General features: G+C 47.7%; 1 protein-coding gene and 1 pseudogene across 1 annotated transcript in view; both read right to left on the bottom strand.

Moving 5' to 3' along the window:
• SORCS3 (sortilin related VPS10 domain containing receptor 3) overlaps positions 1–9018 on the bottom strand; it is a 591280-nt gene extending 582262 nt beyond the window's left edge. The window contains exon 1 of the mRNA XM_043597460.1: positions 7668–9018. Within this exon, the coding sequence (XP_043453395.1) occupies positions 7668–8300 (633 nt within the window). The 5' untranslated portion in view covers positions 8301–9018. The remainder of the gene's footprint in view (positions 1–7667) is intronic.
• Positions 9019–18536: 9518 nt separating this feature from the next.
• Positions 18537–19670, bottom strand: LOC122493549 (annotated as a pseudogene).
• Between the last annotated feature and the right edge of the window lie 3764 nt (positions 19671–23434).

Below are 23434 nucleotides of genomic sequence, written 5' to 3'. Positions count from 1 at the left end.
CTAACTATCTGATTCTAACCACTTCTATTACAAATTCTGAGTAGGAATTCCAAGGTCCCCAGTCATTCCCTCCTGTCTTTTTCACTATCTCAGCACAACACAGAAGAGAGATATCGCAAAGGCTCATCTGGCCAAGGATAGGAGGTGCCTGACAGGAGCATCTCCCTGAGGGTTCTGGCCAAAGCTTTTGCCATTAGCTCATTGGAAAACTTGGAGCAAGTACGTCCTTCCTCTGCTTCAATGTTTCCATCTGAAAGCGAAGGGAAAGCCCTTTCCAATACAAAAGTAACAACTAAAGCAACTAAGGTATCCGCAGGGCTTGCCACAGGTCCAGCACTTCTTTTAAGCACTTTGCCACGTACGTTATCTCATTAATCCCTACAGCAGCCCAGTGTGAACGGTACTATTTTCACCACTCTCTTCTAATAAATGTACAAATAGCGAAGAAAGTATAACAACTTGTCCAAGGTCACAAGGCTATTAAGGACAAAGGCACGATTTAAAGCCAGGCATCCGGTTCCAGAACCCATGCTCCTAACTATTTACTATACGGCTGTCCCCAATAATCTCTGAAGAAGACTATGTTCAGGATGGATACACTCCACAAGCATGAATTCACACCCAGACCAAACAATCCCACAATCCACACCCTAACAGGATCCTTGATTTCCCTATATGGCTCTATTTCCAGTTTTTCCCCTAAACTAGGTCCCGGTGTGTGCCAAGTGACAGGCCCCTACTTAGCAGCGGGCAGTTTTACTGGCCAACAGTCCTGTATGGCTGGCCCCACTGTGCTCCAGGGCCCTCTCATCTCAACCCACTAGGGATGCTTTCCTCCGCTCCCCAGCAAGGAGTTAATAGCAGAAAGCTGTCTGTGCAATCCTGAAGTTCTTAGACTCCATTACTTTTTCCAAATTTACTACAACACATTTATTAGCGTACTATAAAGAAAAGCATTTCCATAAATAATTAAACCCAAACTACACTGATCAAAATAAATGAGCAAAATGTTCCTGGTGATGCAACCAGGCCTGATTCACTAACTCGAATAATGAGGTGACTCACAAGAGGCCCCCATTAACAACGGTTAGTAAGACACAGATTGTCCAACATTGAGGAGGTTGGTATTTATCGTCTGCAGATACCTCACTGGGTGGGCAGGGTGGATGTAGAACACAGCCAGGGAACCAGAGGAGGAACCAGAGGAGCCTCTTTGGTTAGCCTCGTGTATATTCATCCTAGGCCTCAGTCTGTCCTACCTATAAAATGGGCAGCATCCTACCTCCCCTGAGTGAAAATGCATAATCCTCTTGGACACAAAATGGTCTGTAAACCCAAGGAGAAACCTGGGAATGAGTAGGGGACGGCTACACAGAGAAAAGGAACAGGAGAGAGTCCAGATCATAGGATGCCACGTTTCTGTCTGAGCCTCACATCCCTCATCTCTATGCTGAGCGATACGATGAAAACAGTTGCCACATGCCCTTCCTGCCTTGACATCCTAGGAGTCTCAATGCCGTAGTATCTCTCAAGTGACCCTCTCTCCCCTGAGCTCACAGCCTGAAACAACTGCTTAACGATTAACCACGTATCATCCCCATGGCTTCTATCTTGCTGTCATGTGTTATTTAACTTTACAGAACAGCAGTCTCATATCCAAAGCATGTTGGAAGGACCTTGAGGCAAATGCTGTCTTATCCTTATTTGGCTCTCCCTCCATCCCATCCCCACCAATCCCACGGTGCCCAGAACACTGCCACACACACAGGAAACACACAGCAAGCGGTCGACTGCCTTCCGTGAGTCCATCTGATCTCTGAAGTCCAAAAGGAAGAAGCCAGGTTGTTGCCTAGCTCCTATCTCCATCTTCTTACTAAGTGGGGTAGAGATGCCTCCAAATCTGGTGTCAAAAGTCACATATGAAGTAATAAAGCAGCTATATTAACTCAGTGCTATTAAGAGTGTCAGCCCGTCCTCCCCACACAGCTAAGGTGCCTTCCAGCTCTGGGTGTAAGTTCAGTAAGTATGTACTGAGCTGTGTGACAAGCACTGTATGCCACACAACACAAGAAGAAAAACAACACTCATGCTGAGGGGTGGGGGAGGTGCTGTGGTAATTATTTCCTCCTTCATCTCTTACCTTGAAAACACTTACAAAACCATACAAGATTAAAATAAATGAGTACTAAACCCGTGATCAATTGTGTGATGCAGTCTTTGACATTCTATAAACAATTAGGAAAAAGGGAAACAAATGCTTTCAAGGAAAGTCACTGCATTTGAATCTTGAGCAGAGCTGTAAATAACAGGTGCATTTCAACAGAGGAAGAAGGGTACCATAAGTGGAGAAGACCTCAAGAGCAAAGGCTCAGAGTCGAGAAGGGGCTTGGGGCAATGAAGGGGCTCCCTTGGCTAGAGTGAAGGAATCCATCAGGGAACAGAGAAGTGGAAAAGTAGAGCCAGGACATACACAGTGAAGGGCCCCAAATGCCAGGTTAAAGGACTCTGGATCTGAATGCAAGCAGGTGAAGGCATTTGAGCCAGAACGTAGACATACTAGATGAAATACCGCTGGTTATCATCGCTGTCAAGTTTGAAAAACCTGGGAAAGAAATCACTGATATCCCAAAGGACAAGGACTTCTAATTCCTTCACAGCTTCTGCTCAATAAGACTTGAGGCTGTCACCCTTCACCCACTTGGTCAAACACCGCTGAGTCCCTCCTGCATGTGAGACAGAGCTCTCCCATCTCTACTCACTGCCAGCAAAACCAGAGCACCATCCAGACCCTTCTCTCGGTCACTCCCCATACCTGGGGGTAAGGATGGTTACCAACTTCCATCCATCCCCCAGTGTCCATTCCACTTACCCAAGGTGGCCCGCTGACACTACACTCTCTCTTCTCTGCCTCCAACTTCATTACATCGCTTTCCTCCCAAACTCTCTGAAAAATCATCCTTCAACATTTTCCCTCTATAAGAAAAGTGTCTCAAGCCTGCCAAGAGGCCAAAGAAAGCAGGAAATCAACAGGTGAGTCAAGCCAGCCGGCCTCAGGTGCACCTAGCCTTGGATAAACCCGGCCTTCAGAGGTATCTTCCTATCTCAGCCTGTCTGGGGTTGTCGCACCCCCTCTGCTCCTTATGGGATGAATCAGAGCCCACATATCATCCGTTCCAAAATTCCCCAGTGACAATAATAGATTTACGCAGGCCAAGGAAAAAGCAGTTCTTCCTTCTGCCCTGAGCCTTCTTGCCACTGGAGCTACAACCCTCCACTACCCCCCCACCCCCACGGCTGCTTCTCTTAAATCCAACACAATTGGAGAAGCCACTTCCCAGCACTTCTTTGCCAACTACAAAGCAAGTTCCAACCACTGCATTTCTGCAATCATTAAATCAGGCCTCCCAATTAAGGAGTTTGCAAATTCTGCTCACCTTGGAAATCACTGCAGGATCTGAGAAGCAAATCACACCCTGTAACCCAGCCATCAGAGGAAACGCAGAGCAGACAAATAGAGACAAAAAGCCTGTGTCCAGCCCCCTCCTCTCTCCACCCCACCCCCAACCCCAGGCGGACAATGACCAGGAGCAATTAGGGCTGTGATGTCCCACAGCACTTCCCAGCTCCAGCTCAAAGGAGAGGTTCCCCTTGTAATATTAATTAAAAACAGATTCTTTTGGCAACCCCCTGAGGAACAGCTTCTGTGGCAGGCTTCTTTATTAAGCCTCTGAGAAGGCAAAATGCATTAAGATATTGTGACACAAGGTTCGTGAGCAGGGACGATGAAGGCAAGACAATCCAGCCAAAAGCTATTTGAAAAATCTGTTTGAGAGCCACAATTAGCTGCTCCAGTGAGTGAAATACAATTAATCTGATCAAAGCTGTCACTATTTTGCACATTAGGAGTAAATATTTTAGAACACAGTCCAGCTGAATTAGTTAAAGGTATGAAATCCCGCCTGGAAAACATCTGTGTGTTCCACCTCCTCACGGGCTCAGGGATGGGTTATCTGGAGGCACCTGGAGTTACCAGCATCCCCTGCTTCTCGACACCCCTGCTTCTGCACCAATGTGCAGTGTTGGGCACATTAACTGAAAACTATCTGACAAGTCATTTCAACCAGACACGCTGCAGGGGCAGCAGGCTGCAAGTTGCTGCCACTGCCAGTGAGCTGCTGGAAAGGAATGGGGGTCATCCAAGGGAGAATGCAAGGTTCCCACCTTGGCAACACGCACGGGGGATCCCCATGCCGGGTTACTCCAAAGAGGAGGGGGCACAGAGAAGTGAACTGTCGCCTTTACAACCTTCCAGTCTCCAGAGCCTTTTGCCAATCCAATGAGCAAGCAGGAGGCACCTTCCTGCATTTGAAGGAGAAGGGCAGAATGATGTGTTTTTCTGTTTCCCTGCAAGCTGTGGGGATGGAGCTCCCTCCGGGTGTTTGTGACACACTGTCTTAGCCATTAATCACCAGGAATCCAGCTGGAGACTGCCGGAGATAGGGTGGCAAATGTCCCTCCAGTGTGGAGGCTCCAAGTCCAAGTCCACTCACCTCTCGCTAAGAACACCCGGCAGGGTAGTAAGGGTCAGAGGGAGACCCAGACTCCAGCCCTTCTTGACACCTTCTAGCTTAAGCCTGCTGGGCACTTCCTCCTTTGTCCCCCAAGCCAACTGAGCACAGTCCTTGAACCAAAGTGGACCCAAGACCCAAGCCCTGGACAGGGATCTCCTCTGCCCCCGAGTCCCTGGGCACACCTGGACAGATGGAGTGGAGCATGTCCAGTTATGCCTGCCTAACATCCTGCCAAGTGTCAGACTGGAGTTTGATCTCAGTTACATGGGGTGACTGAAAACCCTCCCCAAAAGGGAATTCATATCAAGTAATGAGGTCCACCAAAGGCACTTGCAAGGAGAGCAGAAACCCCAGTTCACACTTAAACTGCTGGTCTTCCCAGAAAAGGATGTGTTTAATACTTCGGGTATCAGAGGCAAGATGGAACTCTCTTTTCATGTCAAAAGAGCCTGGTGCTAGGATATCTCCCTCCACTTTGAAACCAATGATGAGGGACACTTCCAGAAACTTCCATCATCCCACTCATCCCTCACCCTGGCTTTTATGTAGAGCATCTTCTTTTATTACCTTCAGGAAATGGGGGGGGGGGGTAGTTGAAGAAACCAGCCTGGTAATGTTGCAGAAGCTAGTTTCCCAGTTTCTCTTAGAGGGCTTGTTTCCTTAGAGTCTCTCAAAGAGAGGGCCATGTTAACATACTTCCCCTCTTCCCTCAGAGCAGCACAGATCTGATACTCAGTGAAGCCTTTCTCACTAATACTGCCTACACAGCATGGTCAGAAGAGGCAGGTCCAGCCCAGGAGCTAAAGAGGCAGTCCCCCTCTCCACTAGAAAGAAAGGACAGGATGGGGTCCCTGCACCCACGTGTGTTGCCTCGTCCTTTCTTGGACAGTTAAGACTGGCCAAGAACACAACCAACAAGCATCCCGTGGGCTCTTTGTGGACTGCCTGAATCTCATTGCTGTCACTAAGGGCTCCAAGGCCAACTGGTCCATTCCCCAGGTGCTTCTGCCCCTCGTTCAACTATGAGCCATTTGCCCAGGGGGCACAGGGCTAGACTTGCCCCCTCACTTCCTCTGCTGCACAACGGCATTGAAGACAGGCAGATGTAACTACCATTTGCAAAAAAGTGGCCGTTCTCAAATTCCATCTTCAGGGGACAAGTCAACACACACACAAAAAAAAACGATCCTTCAAGTAAAAGCAGAGACATAAGAAACGCTTTAGGCATTGTGAATTTATACCGTCCAAATGTGGCAGTAATATAGTCATAGATAATGTGAGGACAGCACCTCCTCCTTCTCCCAGAGATACATTTACTTCCACACATCCTGTTCATCCTCCTCACTGAGTGTGAACATGAACGAACACACACACACACACACACACACACACACTTCCTCATTATCAAACTAAAATGAAGTTGAGAGTCACACTCCCTGCTGTCAGAGAATTACCTCTTTCTCCCCCTCTCCCCCTCTCCCTCTGGAGATTTCCAAGTCTTCAATCACCCAGCCCTGACAAGGCCTGCTGTGCCCACCCCCTATGCCCAGAGTTGCACACTCCGAAGCTACGGGGGTCTTCACCGGAGGCAGATGAAGCCAGACACCGCACCGCTGGGGAGTCGGACCGCGCAAATCCTTCCAACCCAGCATCCGTACCCAGGCTGGGCTGCGCGTGTCATGGAGAACCAGGAAACCTGTTTTGGGCAGCGTGGACATGCTGCACTCTGCGGACTCCCCGCTTTCCTGTTCCTTCTCACCCCTGTGACACCCTAGAGCCCCTTTAAAATAAGACGAAAATTTCCCAGGAAATCTTTAATGCCAGCCGTAAAGAGAGGCATGAAGGGGAGGGGAGGAGCTTTCCCATCAAATGAGTTCCCCAAAGCTGCCTATACAGACATTCATCACCCTCCAGACTCTGCCCATCGCCGGGTTCTGATTTTATCCGGAGAGCCAGAGAAGCGGAAAGGATTTTTCCCAAACTGGCTGAAAGTGGGGGCCGTGGACAGGAGGGGAGGGGGGTAGATCGCGGGAAGCCGCCCCCCATCCACCGGAGAGCGAGTCCCCCTCCGTTTCCTGGCTTGGCCGCAAGGCGCTGGGCCCGGGAGGGCGGCGGGGATCGGGAGCCCCTCCGAGCGCGCTCTGTGGGTTGCAGCAGCTGCCCGGGGCCGCTCGAGCTCCAAGCCCGACGCAGGGCCGTCAGCGCCCGGGCCGCAGGAGTGGAAACTCAAGGGCGCCACCTGTCGGTGCCGCTGCTCTCAGGGGAACCTGGCAGCGGGGAGAAAGGGGTGGAGAGGTGCGCTGAAAGCACCGGGTCCCAACTCCACTCCGGGGGCCGATTGTGATGCGGGACGCAGCAGCCGAGGCGAGTGTTTTGCTCAGAGACTTAGGTGTGCCTGTGCATGCGTAAGGGTGAGGGGTGCGGAAAGGGTATTGAATTTCACTGCACGCTTTAAACTTTTTTACTGCCTCTCCTATAGCTTTCCAGGCAGCTACCTGGGTTTTGGAGGGGGACTCTGTGACGTGAAGGCCGGGGCTTGGGTGGACTCGGCGCAGCCCCCTCGCCAGGGCTGGGAGAAAGTGCTCCTGGAGCGGAGAGCAGCGGCCCCAAGACCGGCAGGGGTCTGGGAGGGAGTCTGAGTGGCCTCCAGCTCCCGGGTTCCTTTTCGCGTGACTGGAGGGGGGAGGCTCGGCAGTTGCAGGAATCCGTCAGTCTGCCCAGCGGGTCCTTCGCCAATTCAGACCTCGTCCTCACGAATTCAAGCGCCCGACGGGAAAACTGACTCTCCAAGCCGTTTACCAGGGAAAGGGACCACAGATCCATCCCCTGCTCATCTTTAAGACACTTCTTTCCCTCCTCTCTTCCCTCCGGGCTGCCCCAAATCTAGGGTCTCCAGCAAACAAACGTACACACCATCTTACAACAAACTCCGCTAACCTGTTGGGGGCGTGGGGGAAGCCGAATGAACCTGTTCTCTCTACAAGCCAGGGCGCCCCCGCCTCTGCCTCGACCCTCCAGCAACTATCTGTCCCTCGTTCCCGCCCCCCCCCCCCTTCTGCCCTGCTGTCAGGAGACAGCGGTCCGGCGGGTACTCACGCTGCTGTTGTGTCCGGACCAGTGCACCATGGCTTGATTGTGGGCCGAGTCCCCGGTCAGCGCGAACGAGGTGCTGGGCAGCCGGAGCTCCTCGGCCGCCGCCCCCCCGGCCCGCGGCGCCTTCACCTCCTCCCGGAGACCCTTGGCCGGAGGGCGGCTTCCTTTGGCACCATCGGACAAGGCAGAGGCCCGGGCGTCCCCGCGTTCCAGGGCACTGGGGGGCTGCGCCCGGCGACTCCTCCTCGCGCCGGCAGGCTTGCCCGGAGCCGGGGTGCCTTGTCCCCACCGCGCGCCTGCAGGCGACGGTCCCCCGCCTTCTCCCTGCTTCTTTCCGCCGCTGCCGCTGCCGCCGCCTGGCTGGGACAGCGGCTCCGGGCCGGGCCGGCGCCCCAGTGCGGCGCCTCTCCGCGCCGTCGCCAGCTCCTCTGGCCACTGGCTTGCCACTGCCCGCGGGAAGAGAGGAAGCAGCGCCGGCGGCCGCGACGCAGGGGCCTCGGGGCGCCCGGGACCGCCCGTCGCGCCCCAAGTGATCTCGGCGCCGGCCAGGACCCACGTCGACAGGAGCAGGAGCCCCGTCCGGGCGAGAGGCGCCCCGGGCCAGCCTGCGGGGCGCTCGGTGCGCGCTGCCTCCATCCCGCTGCGGCTGCCGCGGCTCGGGCTGCCGAGAGTGTGGCGCCCGCCGAGGTGCGGGTCCGGCGCGGGGGGTGTGCGCGCGCCGGCGAGCCAGCGAGCGAGTGTGTGTCGGGGGGAGTGGGGAGGGGGCGGCCGGGAAGGAGGTGGCTCGGGCTGGCGCGCCTCGCGGGTCCTCTCCACTCTTCCCTCCTCGCTCTCGACCGCTCGCTCTCTCGAAAGGGCGATTCCAAAACCCAAGAAAAATTAATATATGCCCCCTCGGTGCTTTTTCCCCCTTAAAATAAGATCCCTCACAATCTTCCTCACCGAGCTCCTCCAGAAATTTTGTTAAAAGGGGTGTTCAAAGGTAATGAGAAAAATCCTCTTTTAAAATATGAAAATCAAGCCAGATCCAGGAGGAGGGGCTGGCGACGGACCCCAATCCAGAGTCTCTCCGAAACCCAGCCTCCAACCTGCTCCCGCCGAAGAGTTCGGAGTCGCTTCTGGCCACCTTTAGGGGGTTACTCTTCGGGCCTGTTGTGGGGGGCGGGAGGTGGCGTGCAGGGAGGATGTGGGGGGGGGTCTCGAGGGAGGGGGAGGAGGAGGAGGAGGAGGAGGAGTAAAGTGTTTTCAGCGCCAACTGTTCGGGTTCGGAAGCCAAGGGGCAGACCGGAGCCTTCGCGTGCGGAGGCGGCGCGCGGAAGCAGAGCGCGGGATGGACCCGGGACTCCGCTAGCGGCTCCCGGGCCCGCCCCTCCCACCGCCCCCCGCCCCTCGCGGCCTGCGCCTCCGCCCGGTGCGGGGGCACGGGGACTGCGTGCGTGCGCGTGCGTGCGCGCAGGCGGGAGAGGGTGAGGCAAGGGGTGCGCCGGGGGCTGGCGGGCTAGCGGGTGGGCGCCGCGGGGTGGGGGCACCTGGCGGAGCCCAGGGCTGGCTCGGTGTGCGGGGGCGCGCGCCTCCGTGCGTGCGCGTTTGCACGCATTTGTGTGCGTGTCAGTGTGAGCCCTGGGGTGTGGGGCGGGGAGGGGTCCGCTCGGACCGTGGGCGATCTCGGATCACGCGCGGGCTATGTTTGCATTTCCTGAGCCTGCGAGTCTTCAGAAAGGCAATATTGAGAGCGAGGCAGGCCGCCCTGGACAGCCCCCTCCTCCTGGCGCCCCGCGCATCCATGCTCCCCCACAGCCGGCGGACGGAACCTGGTGATTCATTAAGCCTCCTGGAAGGCGAGGGGAGAGATCCAGGAGGAGCCGGAGGCGGGGTCAGGTGTTTGCCAGCTCTCCCCCCTCCACGGTTCTCTTTCTCGGGACCCCTGGTCGGAGCTGAGGAAAGACAGTGGAGACCGTTCGCTCCCACGGGGGGATCCAGCCCCCATCTTCTAGCCTGGGATTGAGGTCGCTCACTCTTCCTAGATTCGTTTCTGAGCCGGCTCAGTTGTTCCTTCGAAGTGTAGGCTGCCAGTGAGAGGGCCCTCGGCCCAGCCCAGCGCCGGCCTACCAGGCCCCCCTGGACCCCGCTGCAGAAGCGCAGCCTGAGCGCGTGGGACGCAGTCCGGGCTAGGGCCCGTGGAGCCCCCTAGGAAAAGGGAGACTTCGGAGAGAGGGAAGCTAAACTTGAACGAGGAGGAGATGTGGTTTACAGGCCCGGGCACGTAGTGCAGCGCACCGCCTCTGCGAAGCCCCCCGTGATTCCTAGGGGTTGGAAAGGCGAGCAGCGCAGAGCTGGAGGAGGGGTTGTTAAGAAAGGAATAGGATGAAGGGAGGGGGCTTGGAGAGCGTGGCCGCCTCCAGGCCCTTCCCCTCCTCCTCGGGATTAGAGGAAGAGTTCCTTTGTGGGTGATGTTTAAAGCATAGCCAGAGGGAGGGAAACGCCGGAAGAGGGAAGAGGAGAAATGTGGGGCGAAGGGACAAGAAGGGAACGGAGGGGAAAAGAGAAAGGGGAAAGGGAGAAGAGAGGAGAAATGAGATGGAGGAGGAAAGGCGAGATAACGGTGCGAAAGGAAAGGCCAGAGAAAAGAAGAGGCGAAAGGGCCAGCTAAGGGCCAAGAGGGATGGAGGAGGCAGAGGTGGCCTGGGAATCAGCCGGTCACAGAGGGCGGCAACCGGCGGTTTCCGGGAGCCCCCACCCTGGCGAACAGGCTTTTCCGACCGGAGCTAAACTGGAAATTGGAAACCCAGGAGACTGGGCTGGAGAGCCAAGTCGATGACAACGTCCAGCCCAGGATGAGGCGTGTCTTGGACTCTAGGGGTTTCCAAAGACCGTTGGCAGCGGAACGCCCCAAAAAAGTTGCAGCGCGGAAGGCTGAGGTGGGCGCGGGATCGGGCGCTGGACGCGAGCCGGCCATTCGCAGGTTCCCAGCGCCCCTGCCGGGGAAAGCCGGGCGCTGCAGCCCGAGCCAAGCTCGGGGTGCAGGAAGGATGCGAGGCCTCTCTTCTGCTTGGGCTGTGAGCAGAGGTGCTAGTTGCCAGAGTAGAAGTGATCTTGGCTTTCAGGCTGGCCTCCCGGAGTGGACGTTCACAGAGCCCGGGGGCGGGGCGGGGGGGAGCTGGGGGTAGGCCTCCCAAGTCCAGACCCACAGGGGGAGGTATGCTGTCCAATCCCCAAAGTTCCCGTGCAGTACCCCATGGCGGGGGACAGTTGTCTGCAAGAGCAATGCTGGGAACTCCCTGCTCCCACTCCCATCTGACCTGACCTCAGCGTAGCCCGTGCAAAGGTCGGATCCTCGAGGGGGGACTCTGGGAGATGTGGCTATTAAGTATTTGTTTGGGGGAAAAAATGGATAAAAGGCTCTAGCAGATGTGATAATTTCACACATCTCCTGCCCGGATTCATCTTCTTGGCCTTGCTCTAGCAGTTATTGGCCCCCATTTTATCTTCAGGCTCTCCCTCCTTCACCCTTTGCCTAATAATCCTTGTCCTCGGCCCTGTGCCCACTCTCCCTCTGCAGCCTCCGAGTCCCCACCAGCCTTCTAGAGTTCAGCCTCTTCACAGTTCTCTCTTGTACCTGTAGTCCCCTTCCTCACCTGCCGCTCTCTACTGGACTTTCTGCAAGCGGACATTTGCCTTCAGGTGACTCATCAAAGGCTTACTCCCAGCAAACACCTCCTGGTGGCTTCCTTGACACAGCCTGGTAAACAGCTTCCACTTCCTGCATTTGTAGTGTTCCATCTGGAAAGATCTCCCTTGGTCTATGTGGTACCAGGGTCTCCTGGGCCCTCCCTGACCAGCCTCAGTCAAGCTCATCAGCCTCTCTTCTCCTGTCCACAAATTAAATTCTGAGCCCTAAACCTCCATCAACACCCCGTTCTCTATGCTTCATGCTCACTCCCCCCTCCCTGTGTGAGTGAGCTCAACCCTCTCACCCATTTCTGTGCCTCAGCTGTCACCTCTTGCTTGTTGACTCCTGAATCGACAAGCGCACTCTGATCTCTCTTGAGCTTCACATCTGAGTTCCCCACTGCTCCAGACACATGGAGGTCCACACTGAAACCCATATGCATCAAGTTCTAAAAACCATCCTCCTTATCTTCTCTGTCACCCAGACTAGATACTTAACAGGCAACCCTGTCTCCTCCCTCTTTCTCATCCCCACATCCAGAAAAATCATTGTCAAGTCCTCTTTTAAATTCTGTTAAGTTAGTTTATTTTGAGAGAGAGAGAGAGAGAGAGAGAGAGAGAGAGCGCACATGTGGAGGAGGGGCAGAGAGAGAAAGGAGAAAGAGAGAATCCCAAGCAGGTTCTGCACCACCAGCATGCAGGCCCACACAGGACTTGAACCCACCAAGCCACTAACCAGGAGTTCCTGACCCAAGCTGAAGTTAGATGCTTAACCAACTGAGCCACCCAGGTGCCCTGTCAAATCCTGTTTTAAAAGCCTTTTTCACCTGTTGTCTCCTGTTTATTCCCAGAGTCACTGCCTTAGATCTGACCCTCATCCTCCCTCGTCTAGGGTTTTGCTGTAACTTCCTATCTTCTCTTGGTCTTCAGTTCTTTCCTTCCCCAACCCAGCCTCCACACCAGCCTGTCCAATAAAAGTATAAATTTAAATTTTTCTAGTAGCTTCATGAAAAATCAAAAAAATTAATGAAATTAATTGTAATAATATACCTCCTTAAATATATGCAAAATATCTTCATTTTAGCTCATTAAATAAAATTATTGAGGTATTTTTACATATTTTTGCACTAAGTATTCAAGATCCAGTGTATATTGTACACTTATATCTCAACTCAGACTGACTACATTTCAAGGCTCATAACCACATGTGGCTGGTGGCTACAGTTTTAGACAGCACAGTTCCATAGTTGCCTTTTAAAACATAAGGGAGATTAGTCATGGAATGCCCTCCTCAAAACTCTGCATCACCAGCCATTGTCCATAAAGTCCAAACTTCTCAAAATAGTATGAAGGCTCCATGTACTGCCTTCCCTCCTTGAACTTTCTTACCATATTCCTTAAGTCTTCATCTCCCCTCTGCCACAATTTCCATCAGGGTCTGCTCTCACTGCCAGTTCTCCCGTGAAGTCTGCCCCCACTATACCATACTACCTGACACTGTCCATTATCGTCACCACTACCACCTCCATCATCACCATCTCCAAATTTTTGTCTTCCTGCTGTAAGATGGGAGCTGTCCAACATCTATTTGGAATTGGAAAGACAGGTGAGGGTTAGATGGACTCCAATCTCCCTCGCTGGCATAATGCTCAGTTCAGCTGGAAAAGTCATGTTGGGAGCCAAGACTAGCCCTCACCCAGGTACAATGGGGAGAGCAAAGAAGGCCCTACTGAGAATGCATTTTCCCTCCAGGCTTCTGTCCCTGTTGCAAACAATGGAAAAAGCACACTGTATGCTGTAAATTATCCATGAGATTACACAACTGCCACCCTAATGTGACTTCTTTCACTTTTTAAAAAAAAATTTTTTTAATGTTTACTATTGAGAGACAGAGAGAGACAGAATGTGAGCATGGGAGGGGCAAAGAGAGGGGGAAACACAGAATCCGAAGCAGGTTCCAGGCTCTGAGCTGTCAGCACAGAGCCTGACCAGGGCTCCAACTCACAAACCGTGACATCATGACCAGAGGCGAAGTCAGACGCCCAACCAACTGAGCCACCCAGGCACCCCTCACGTTTTATTTTTTTAATCATCACGGTGAAATAACACTTTGGGACACTATTCTTCCTGACATCAAAAATGCATTCTTATTCATATCCTCTCTATCCCCCCCTTTCTTTCTCTCCCCACCCCAAACCCTTAATATTTTAATAGATCTTGCCATCAACACCCATGGCCAGCGCATATGGAGAAGCATTCCAATTAAGCCTGTTTCTCATATTTTATAACATGTTCAGCACTCCTCATATGAGGATCTAAAGACATATTCCTCATAAAACTTAGAGCCGGAAAAAGTGGCTTTCTCGTGTGAAACTGACATCCTTTTTTAAAGGCGTTCTTAAAGTGGCTTTGTCTTCTCACTTTGTCTTCCTCTTGTCTCCACAGTCAAGCTGAGTACCAGGTTCACTTGCTCCAACTGTCTTCAGAACAAGATCTTTATCCTCTGCTCCCCTTTTACTAAATACTGTTTGTTTTTGTTGTTTGATACACTTCAGTCTTACAATAGCTGTGCGGTGTTGATAAGCCACTTCACATCCTTTTTGGAACTAAATAGGAAATTAATTAATCGATTAACATCAAAACAGCAGTTCACATTGTAACTCTGAATTTCTACAGAGGTAAATGATTATAAAACAAACCATGAAATGCAGATGAAAGTAGTCAGAAGACCACTGGAATCAGGACTTCCTACCACTGTGTGTCCACGAAGGCAAGAAGCGTCTGGTTTGCTCCACGCTATAACCTCAGCACCTGGCCCCATCTGTGACATAGCACTGAGCCTCGATAACTGTGCAATCACGAGTGAAACAGATGAGTTTAAATAACACTTCTGCTGCAACTTCTAGTCCTCTGTTCTTTTTAGCGTATGTATACTTTCTAAAGAGGCAAAAGCTCTATGATTTGATGCTCTTCCCTATCACAGGTGACCATCTGCCCAGCATAGTTGCACGTAGTTACATTACAAAACTTGGCCATTGTTAAAAATAAAAGCAAAGAAAAACAAAAAGAAGAAGAAGCTTGGTCATAAAGTCACCAAAGATGTTATGGTGAAGAAAAGTGGAAGAAGAAAGAAGGAGCAGAAAAGAACAGCATGAACACTGACATTTAATAAGGGCTTTAAGTCCCACTCTGTGTCTTCTATGCCATTGCTTTACTTATTTCTGCCAGAGTAGGTTTCCTTGGTTCCAATTGGTAGACTGAGAAACGAAGATGTATGTGGTGAAGCAGTGATGATAAAAGCGATTCCATTGGCATTAATGAGTGTTCACACACCCCGAGCACTAACTTGGGACCTGATGTGTGGTAATGATCCATCATCGTTCTAGCAGAGCGATTAAGAACCCAAACGTTGGAGCTAAATTACCTGTATCCAAATGCCTACCATACCAACCCCAGCTGTGTGACCTTGGACAAATTCTTAACCTCTCTGTGCTTCCATTCCTCATCTGTAAATGGGGATGGTGAAAGTACCATACAGAGTCATAGTAAAGACTAAATAATTAATGCACATAAAAGCAGTTGAATGAAGTGTAGCACAGATAAATTGCTAAAGGTAGATTTGGCTGTAAAGGTTCTTACTCTGGTCCCGTGGAGGTCAGCACTTTGGCCCATTTTATAGCTGAGGAAATCTTGATTCAGAGAGGTTGGGTTGCACAGCTTGTGAGTGACAGAATTCGGGGTTTGAATCCAGATCTGTATGACATTAGAGCTAAGTTCTTACACAGCGGTTTATAGCATCTTCCTCTAGATCACACAACAGGCCTTAGGCAATATTTACATTCAGGTCTCCTTGGCTCTAAAGCCAGTGTTCTTTCTGCAGTGCCACCTGTCTCCCCACACAAGGACACACCATGAGGACTGACGCTGGTAGCTGATCAGGCACATGGTTCCTGCAACATGCCTAGCAATTGAGTAGAGGTTGCTGACTTAGTTGTTGACATTCTTATCTTTAAATGACACCCCTAGAAAGGAAAATTATGGTCAATGAATTCCAGGCCTGTGTTCAAGTAGCAAGTTCAGGCTGAAGAAGACAAGTCAACAACAGAAACATAACAACCTCCAGGGAAAGAACACACTCGTTAAGCTGCTTTCAGCAGCTTAAAGCCATCACCAACATTGTCAACATCTGCCCCCTACTCATGTCTCCAAAAACAAAAGGCATCGACCTAATGAGGTTGGTGCAATGGGAAAGAAGGTTGGAGGAAACAGGTTTTTGTTTTACTCTTCTCCCTGACGACTCTAACAGCAATGCTACGTTCCTAGAGATAAGGTGGTCTCTTCAAGACAACGTGGGAAATGAAAGCATCCAGTTGAAACCCTTAATGTTGGTAAGAGGGTGGGCCAGGAGGACACACTGATGAGCCTGGGAAGACGCAGCTTGAGCAGTAGAAGGGGAACACGTAGATAGTGGTATCTCAGAAGCAAGGGAAACGAGTGTTTCATAATTGTTCAGAATCATAGCATTGAGGTCAACCAACAAGGCCATTGCCTCGAGATGATTTACTCTTTAATTCTGCAGTCTCACCTTGGGGAATAAAAGCTTTGACTTCTCATGAAGGAAATCCAGGCATCATGGAGCAGATGGAGCACATTTGGTGGCAGGGGGTGGGAGGGTGTAGAGGGAGATTAGAGAGGAGAGGTAAAGAGGTCTGGTAATGATTTATTAAGTGCTTATATGCCAGGCACTATTCAGACATTATGTCACTGGATCCTAAAAAGCAAGAACAAAAAAAAAAAAAAAAAAAAAAACTTTGAGATAGGAACTGCTGATATCTCCATTTTACAGATGGGGAAGCAGAAGTGCATTTAATCTTCCCAGAGTCCTGAGAGGTCGGCAGGCCAGGTCAGTATCTGTATTTATAGATGGAGTCCCTGGTGCTCAGAGAACTTGGTGGAGGGGGAGGGGGTGCAGATTTCCTGAGTCCAAGTTTGGATACAAGACAAGCAAGAATGAGGAGCCTGGGTGGAGGAAGAGGGGGCAAGGATTAGCTTCTAGATGGGTAAGAACAGCCAAGTAAAGACAGAGTTGAAGCTCTGAAGAAGCATCCCGCTGAGGACAAGATGGACACCCCCAAGAAGAGCCGGAGGCCATTTAGCTACAGCCAGAGGAGAAGATGTATCATGGATGCTCTGTGGCCCTCCCACCCCCGCACTTGGACCATGACTCTTTCACCGATCCACACTCAGAATCAGGAGCATCACGGGGGACCTAAGAGAGCTGGAAGTTCTTGGGAAATTGTTCAAGCGTAGCAAAGAAGAGCAAAGCAAGGAACTAAATATAGCCTGAAAACAAACATGTGGTTTACACCCAAGTTCAGCATCAGGAAGGCAGAAGGAAGGGAGAGTGCTACTCAGGTCACAGGAACCAGAGCCCAGATGAGGCATGCAGGGATTTCCCTGAGCTCCTAGGAGCACCCTGGGTGCTCCTGCTCCCTCAAGGACAGGCTCTCTCCTGCTGTGGGGTTTTTGCCTGTGTTGCCTTTCCCTTCCCTACCTGCCTGATTCATTCTCAATCTTTCTTCAGATCTTGGGTCTAGCTTCATTTTCATTTCCCTATGGGAGCCTCCCCCGACTTCAGGACCCCTGCCCCATTATTAGGGTGACCAGTGCCCCAATTTAGGACTCCTTTTTCAGCCTAATTAATAATAGCACCTTCTTTCACTCTCAAAGTGTCCCAGTTTGAGCAATAAATTATATGGTCACACCCTACCTATTACATGTTCTCCTGAGACTAAATATCTTTTCCTCAAAGCATTATTACAGTTGAATTTTTATGTGTTTATATAGAGATTTAATTAACGACTCCTCCAAAGTACTATAAACCTTAGCAGCAAAGGGTTCATAACTATTTTTTATTAAACTTTTAATTTTGAGGTAATTGTAGATTCACATGCAGTTATAACAAATAACACAAAGATGGGGCTCCTGGGTGGCTCAGTCAGCTAACTGTCTGACTTTGGCTCAGGCCATGATCTCATGGTTCATGAGTTGGACCACTGCATTGGGCTCTCTGCTGTCAGCACAGAGCCCTCTTCAGATCCTCTGTCCCCCTCTCTCTCTCTCTCTGCCCATTCCCTGCTTGTGTTCTGTCTCTCAAAAATAAATAAACATTAAAAAAAATTTTTTTAAGGGAGCCTAGGTGGCTCAGTCGGTTAAGCATCAGACCTCAGCTCAGGTATCTCATTGTTCGTGGTTCAAGCCCCACACCAGGGTCTGTGCTGACAGCTTGGAGTCTGGGACCTGCTTCAGATTCTGTGTCTCCCTCTCCTCTCTTTCCCCATTCTCCACTTGTGCTCTGTCTCTTTCTCAAAAAAAATTTTAAAAAAATTGTAAAGAAATAACACAAAGACATCCCATGTACCCTTTACCCAGTACGTGCCCCCTGCCCCCTCACCCCCCGGCAAAGGTAACATCTTACAGAATTACAATACCATATCAACAGTATGTTGCCATTGAAACAGTCACGTTTTGGGACATTTCCATCACCTCAAGGATCTTGATGTTGTCATTTTTATAGCCACACCCACTTTCATCCTGTCTCCAACCTCTCCTTAACCCCTGGCAATCACTAATCTGTTCTCCATTACTGTAACTTTATCATTTCAAGAATGTTATAAGTGGAATCATATAGTATATAACCCATCAGGATTGGCTTTTCTCACTCAACCTAATTCTCTGGAGATTCATCCAGCTTGTAACTTGTATCAACAGTTACTCTTTTTTATTGCTATGTTATATTCCATAGAATGGATGTACCACTGTCTGTTTAACCCATTGAAGGACATTTGAATTGTTTCCAGTTTGGGACTATAATGAATAAAACTTCCATACACATACAGGTTTTTCTTTGAATGTAAGTTTTTATCTTCCTGGGATAAATGCCTAGGAGTGCCATTGCTTGGTTCCATAGTAGTTGCATATTTTGTTATTTAACAAATTGCTACACTGTTTTTAATTGGCTGTACTGTTTTACATTCCCACCAGCATGTGTGAATGATCCAATTTCTCTGAATCCCCTCCAGTATTTAGTGTCACCAATATTTTTTTATTTTAGTCAATTTGGTAGATACATAATAAAATATCATTGTGGCTTTAATTTGCACTTCCCTGATGGCTAAGGACATTGAACATCTTTTTTTTCTATTTTTCCTACATTTATGTTTATTAAAAACTGACATAAACAAACAAAACCTATACAAAAATATCCCAAATCACATATCACTTTGAAACAGTAATCCTGAGAGACATTATTGCCTAGGGCCCCCTCTTCCTCTACCTGGACCACTTCCTCTTCCTCTTCCTCTTCCTCTTCCTCTTCCTTGGCCTCAGCTTCTTCTGGCAACAGCTCCCCTTAGATTTCACCCTTGGCTCAACATCCGTGAGTAGTGTATCCAGAGGAAAGCCATCTGGCAGAATAAAATATCGAATATTTTTTTCTTTGAATACTCATTGTTTTCAGCTGTACCTGTTCTTCAAGGTCATTTTGACAGTTTTAAGATGCATGTTCATGCTGATATTTACACCTGTGATTGTTCCATGGACCTATGTTCCATTTTTTTAATTCAATGATTATGGTTTTGTGACTCAATTTCATCAAAAGTCTCAGGAGTTTCATCCTAGCAACACCATCACTCTTTCAATCAGATAGTGCACAAAACCCAACAACCCGGGTCCCAAAGACTATGAGTATGAATGACTGGAAACTGAACATTTGCCAACCGTGTGTCCAGTTAGGTGAAATATCTCTTCAAGTCTTAGATCCATTTTCTCATTGGGTTGGTTTGTTTCTCTGCTGAGTTTTAAGAGTTCTTTCTGTATTCTAGATACTGGTTCTTGTTGACTATATGGTTTCAAAATATCTTTTCTCAGTCTGTAGCATGTCTTTGCATCCTCTTAACAGGATTGCCCACAGAGCAGAATTTTTAAATTGTGATGAAGTCCAGTTTATCAATTTTTTTTAATGAATCGTGTTTTGGGTGTCATTAACACTTTTTGCCTAGCCCTGAATCTCGAAGATCTTTTTTTATAAGTGTTATAGTTTACATTTTGCACTTACCCCATGATCCATTTTTATTCCATTTTTTGTATAAAGTATGAAACAAGTTCACTTTTATGGCTATAGATGTCCAGTTGCTCCAGCACCATTTGCTGAAAAACTATCTTTCCTCCATTGAATTGCTTTTGTGCCTTCATCAAAAATAAGTTGGGGGGCACTTGGGTGGCTCAGTCAGTTGAGCATCTGACTCTTGATTTCAGCTCAGTTCATGATCTCATGGGTTCGTGGGTTTGAGCCCCACATCAGGCTCTGTGCTGACAATGCAGAGCCTGCTTGGGATTCTCTTTCTCCTCTCTCTCTTCCCCTCCGCTGCTCACTCTCTCTGTCTCTCAAAATAAATAAACTTAAAAAAAATAATAAGTTGGGTCTATTAGTCTATGTCTGAGTTCTCTGTTCTGTGCCAGTGATCCATCAAATGTGCCTATTCCTCTGCCAAAACCATACAGATTTCATTATTGTTGTTATATATTAAGTCTTGAAATCAGGTAGATTGATTTCTTCTACTTTATTCCTCTTTTCAAAATTGTTTTAGCTACTTTAATACTTTTGATAAGAAGGCTTTGCCTTTTGGCAAAGTATTTTAGAATACTCTTATCCTTATTTAAAAAATCTTGCTGCAATTTTGATAGAAATTATATTGAACCCATACATCAGTTTGGGGAGAACTTTTTACTATGTTGAGTCTTCCAATCCATGAACACAGTCGGTCTTTTGATTATTTGTATTGTCTTTGATTTTTTTGTCAGTATTTTATAGTTTTTAGCACATAATTCCCATATATGTTTTGTTAGATTTTCACATAAGTATTTCGTTTTTTGAGTGAATAAAAATGGTATTATATTTTAAATTTTGGTATCCATGAATTAATTACTAGCACATAGAAATACAGTTGATTTTTTTATGTTTACCTTGTATCCTGTGACCTTGGTGAACTCATTTACTCTAGGATTATTTTTGTAAATTCCTTGGCATTTTCTATGTAAACAATTGTGTCTTTTGCAATCAGCAACAGTTTTGTTTCTTCCTTTCCAGTCCGTGTGCCATTTTTTTTTCTTGCCTTACTGCACCGGTTTGAACTTCCAGTTGAATTCAACTGTATTGAATAAAAATGATAAGAGTGGACATCCTTGCCTTGTTGCTAATCTTGGAGGAAAAGATTTAGTATTTCACCATTCTCTACTGGTTTTTTTATAGTACTCTTTATCCATAAAGTTTCCCTCTATTCTTATTATCCTGAGTTTTTATCATAAATAGGTGTTAAATTTGAAATGCTTTTTCTGCATCAATTGATACGATCAGTTGATTTTTCTCCTTTAGCCTATTAATGTGGATTGATATTCTTACATTAAACCAATTTTGCATCCCAGCAATAAACCCCATTTTTTCATGGTATAAAATTCATTTTATATGTTGCTGAATTTTATTTGCTAATATTTTGTTACCGATTGTTGTGTCTATATTTATGAATGATATCGGACTGTGGGTTTGTTTGTTGTTTTGTTTGTTTGTTTTTGGACTGTATGGTTTTGGTATCAAGGTAATATTAACTTCATAAAATGAATTAGGAAGTGTTCCCTCCTCTTCTATTATTTGGAAAAGAGTATGTAGAATTGGTTTTAATTCTTTAAACCTGATAGAATTTTCCAGTAAAACCATCTGGGCCTGGAAATTTATTTGGGGGAGTTTTTGAAATTATGAATTCAATTTCCTTAATAGTTACAGAGTTTTTCAAACAATCTATTTCATAAGTTGTGGTGGTTGGTGTCTCTCAAAAAATTTGCTCCATTTTGAGTTGTCAAATTTGTATGCATAGAATTGTTAGTAGTATTTTTGTATTATCCTTTGATGTTTGCAGAATCAGTAGTGATATTCTCCCTTTCTGATATTGCTAACTTCTTTCTTTTTACTGTGTCAGTCTTCCTAGAAGTTTGTCAATTTTATTGCCCTTTTCAAAGAAACAGCTCTTGGTTTCACTGATTTTCTTCTATCTTCTTCTGTTTTCAGTCTCAATGACTTCTGCTATTTTCTTTATTATTCCCTTCTTTCTGCTTGCATTGGGTTTATTTTGCTCTTCTTTTCCTAGGTTCTTAAAGTGGAAGGTTAAATTACTGACTTGAGGCTTTTCTACTTCCCTAATATGTGCATTTGGTGCTATAAACTCCCTCTCTGCATTACTCTAGCTGTATTCCACAAATCTTGATATGTTGTGGTTTTATTTTCATTAAGTTCATTATTCTTTTTATTTCTCTTGAGACATCTTATTTGATCCATAGATTATTTGGGAGTATGATCTTTTATTTTCATGTTTTTTGGAGGTCTTTCTATTATCTTTCTATTATTGATTTCTAGTGTGATTCCATTATGGTAAGAGTATACATTCTATATGATTTCAATTTTTAAAAAAATATTAAAATATTAAATAATTTTATTAAAATATAAAACTATAAAAATATTAATGTTTGGCTCCAGAGAGTCCATTCTGCTAGTCTAACCTCATTGACCTCAGCTACAGCAATTTCTTACTTAACACATCTCCAAAGGCAAGGGAATTCAAAGCAAAAATGGACTATTGGGACCTCATCAAGATAAAAAACTTCTGCACAGCAAAGGAAACAATCAACAAAACTAAAAGGCAACCAACAGAATGGGAAAAGATTTTTGCAAATGACATATCAGACAAAGGGCTAGTATCCAAAATCTATAAAGAACTCACCAAACTCCACACCCAAAAAACAAATAATCCAGTGAAGAAATGCGCGGAAAACATGAATAGACACTTCTCTAAAGAAGACATCCAGATGGCCAACAGGCACGTGAAAAGATGCTCAACGTCACTCCTCTTCAGGGAAATACAAATCAAAACCACACTGAGATATCACCTCATGCAGTCAGAGTGGCCAAAATGAACAAATCAGGAGACTATAGATGCTGGAGAGGATGTGGAGAAACAGGAACCCTCTTGCACTGTTGGTGGGAATGCAAACTGGTGCAGCTGCTCTGGAAAACAGTGTGGAGGTTCCTCAAAAAATTAAAAATAGATCTACCCTATGACCCAGCAATAGCACTGCTAGGAATTTACCCAAAGGATACAGGAGTGCTAATGTGTAGGGGCACTTGTACCGCAATGTTTATAGCAGGACTTTCAACAATAGCCAAATTACGGAAAGAGCCTAAATGTCCATCAACTGATGAACGGATAAAGAAGATGTGGTTTATATACACAATGGAATACTACTTGGCAATGAGAAAGAATGAAACATGGCCTTTTGTAGCAATGTGGATGGAACTGGAGAGTGTTAGCTAAGTGAAACAAGTCATACAGAGAAAGACAGATACCATATGGTTTCACTCTTATGTGGATCCTGAGAAACTTAACAGAAGACCATGGGGGAGGGGAAGGAAAAAAAAAAGTTAGAGAGGGAGGGAGCCAAACCATAAGAGACTCTTAAAAACTGAGAATTGGGGCGCCTGGGTGGCGCAGTCGGTTAAGCGTCCGACTTCAGCCAGGTCACGATCTTGCGGTCCGTGAGTTCGAGCCCCGCGTTGGGCTCTGGGCTGATGGCTCAGAGCCTGGAGCCTGTTTCCGATTCTGTGTCTCCCTCTCTCTCTGCCCCTCGCCCGTTCATGCTCTGTATCTCTCTGTCCCAAAAATAAATAAACATTGAAAAAAAATTAAAAAAAAAACTGAGAATAAACTGAGGGTTGAAGGGGGGGTGGAAGGGAGAGGAGGGTGGGTGATGGGCATTGTGGAGGGCACCTGTTGGGATGAACACTGGGTATTGTATGGAAACAAACTTGACAATAAATTTCATATTTAAATAATTATTAATGTTTGTTTTATAGCCCAGGATATGGCCTGTCTTATCTATGTTCTGTTTTTACTTGAAAACAATGTATATTCTACTGTGGAGTTTTCTATAAATATTGGCTAGATCTCATTGGTTGATGATGTTGTTTAGTTTTTCTATGTTCTTGCTGAGTTTCT

This window comes from Prionailurus bengalensis, chromosome D2 (assembly GCF_016509475.1).
Source record: "Prionailurus bengalensis isolate Pbe53 chromosome D2, Fcat_Pben_1.1_paternal_pri, whole genome shotgun sequence".
Classification (NCBI taxonomy): domain Eukaryota; kingdom Metazoa; phylum Chordata; class Mammalia; order Carnivora; family Felidae; genus Prionailurus; species Prionailurus bengalensis.
The sequence above is the reverse complement of the archived record's forward strand: the minus strand, read 5'-3'. Positions and strand labels throughout refer to the sequence as shown.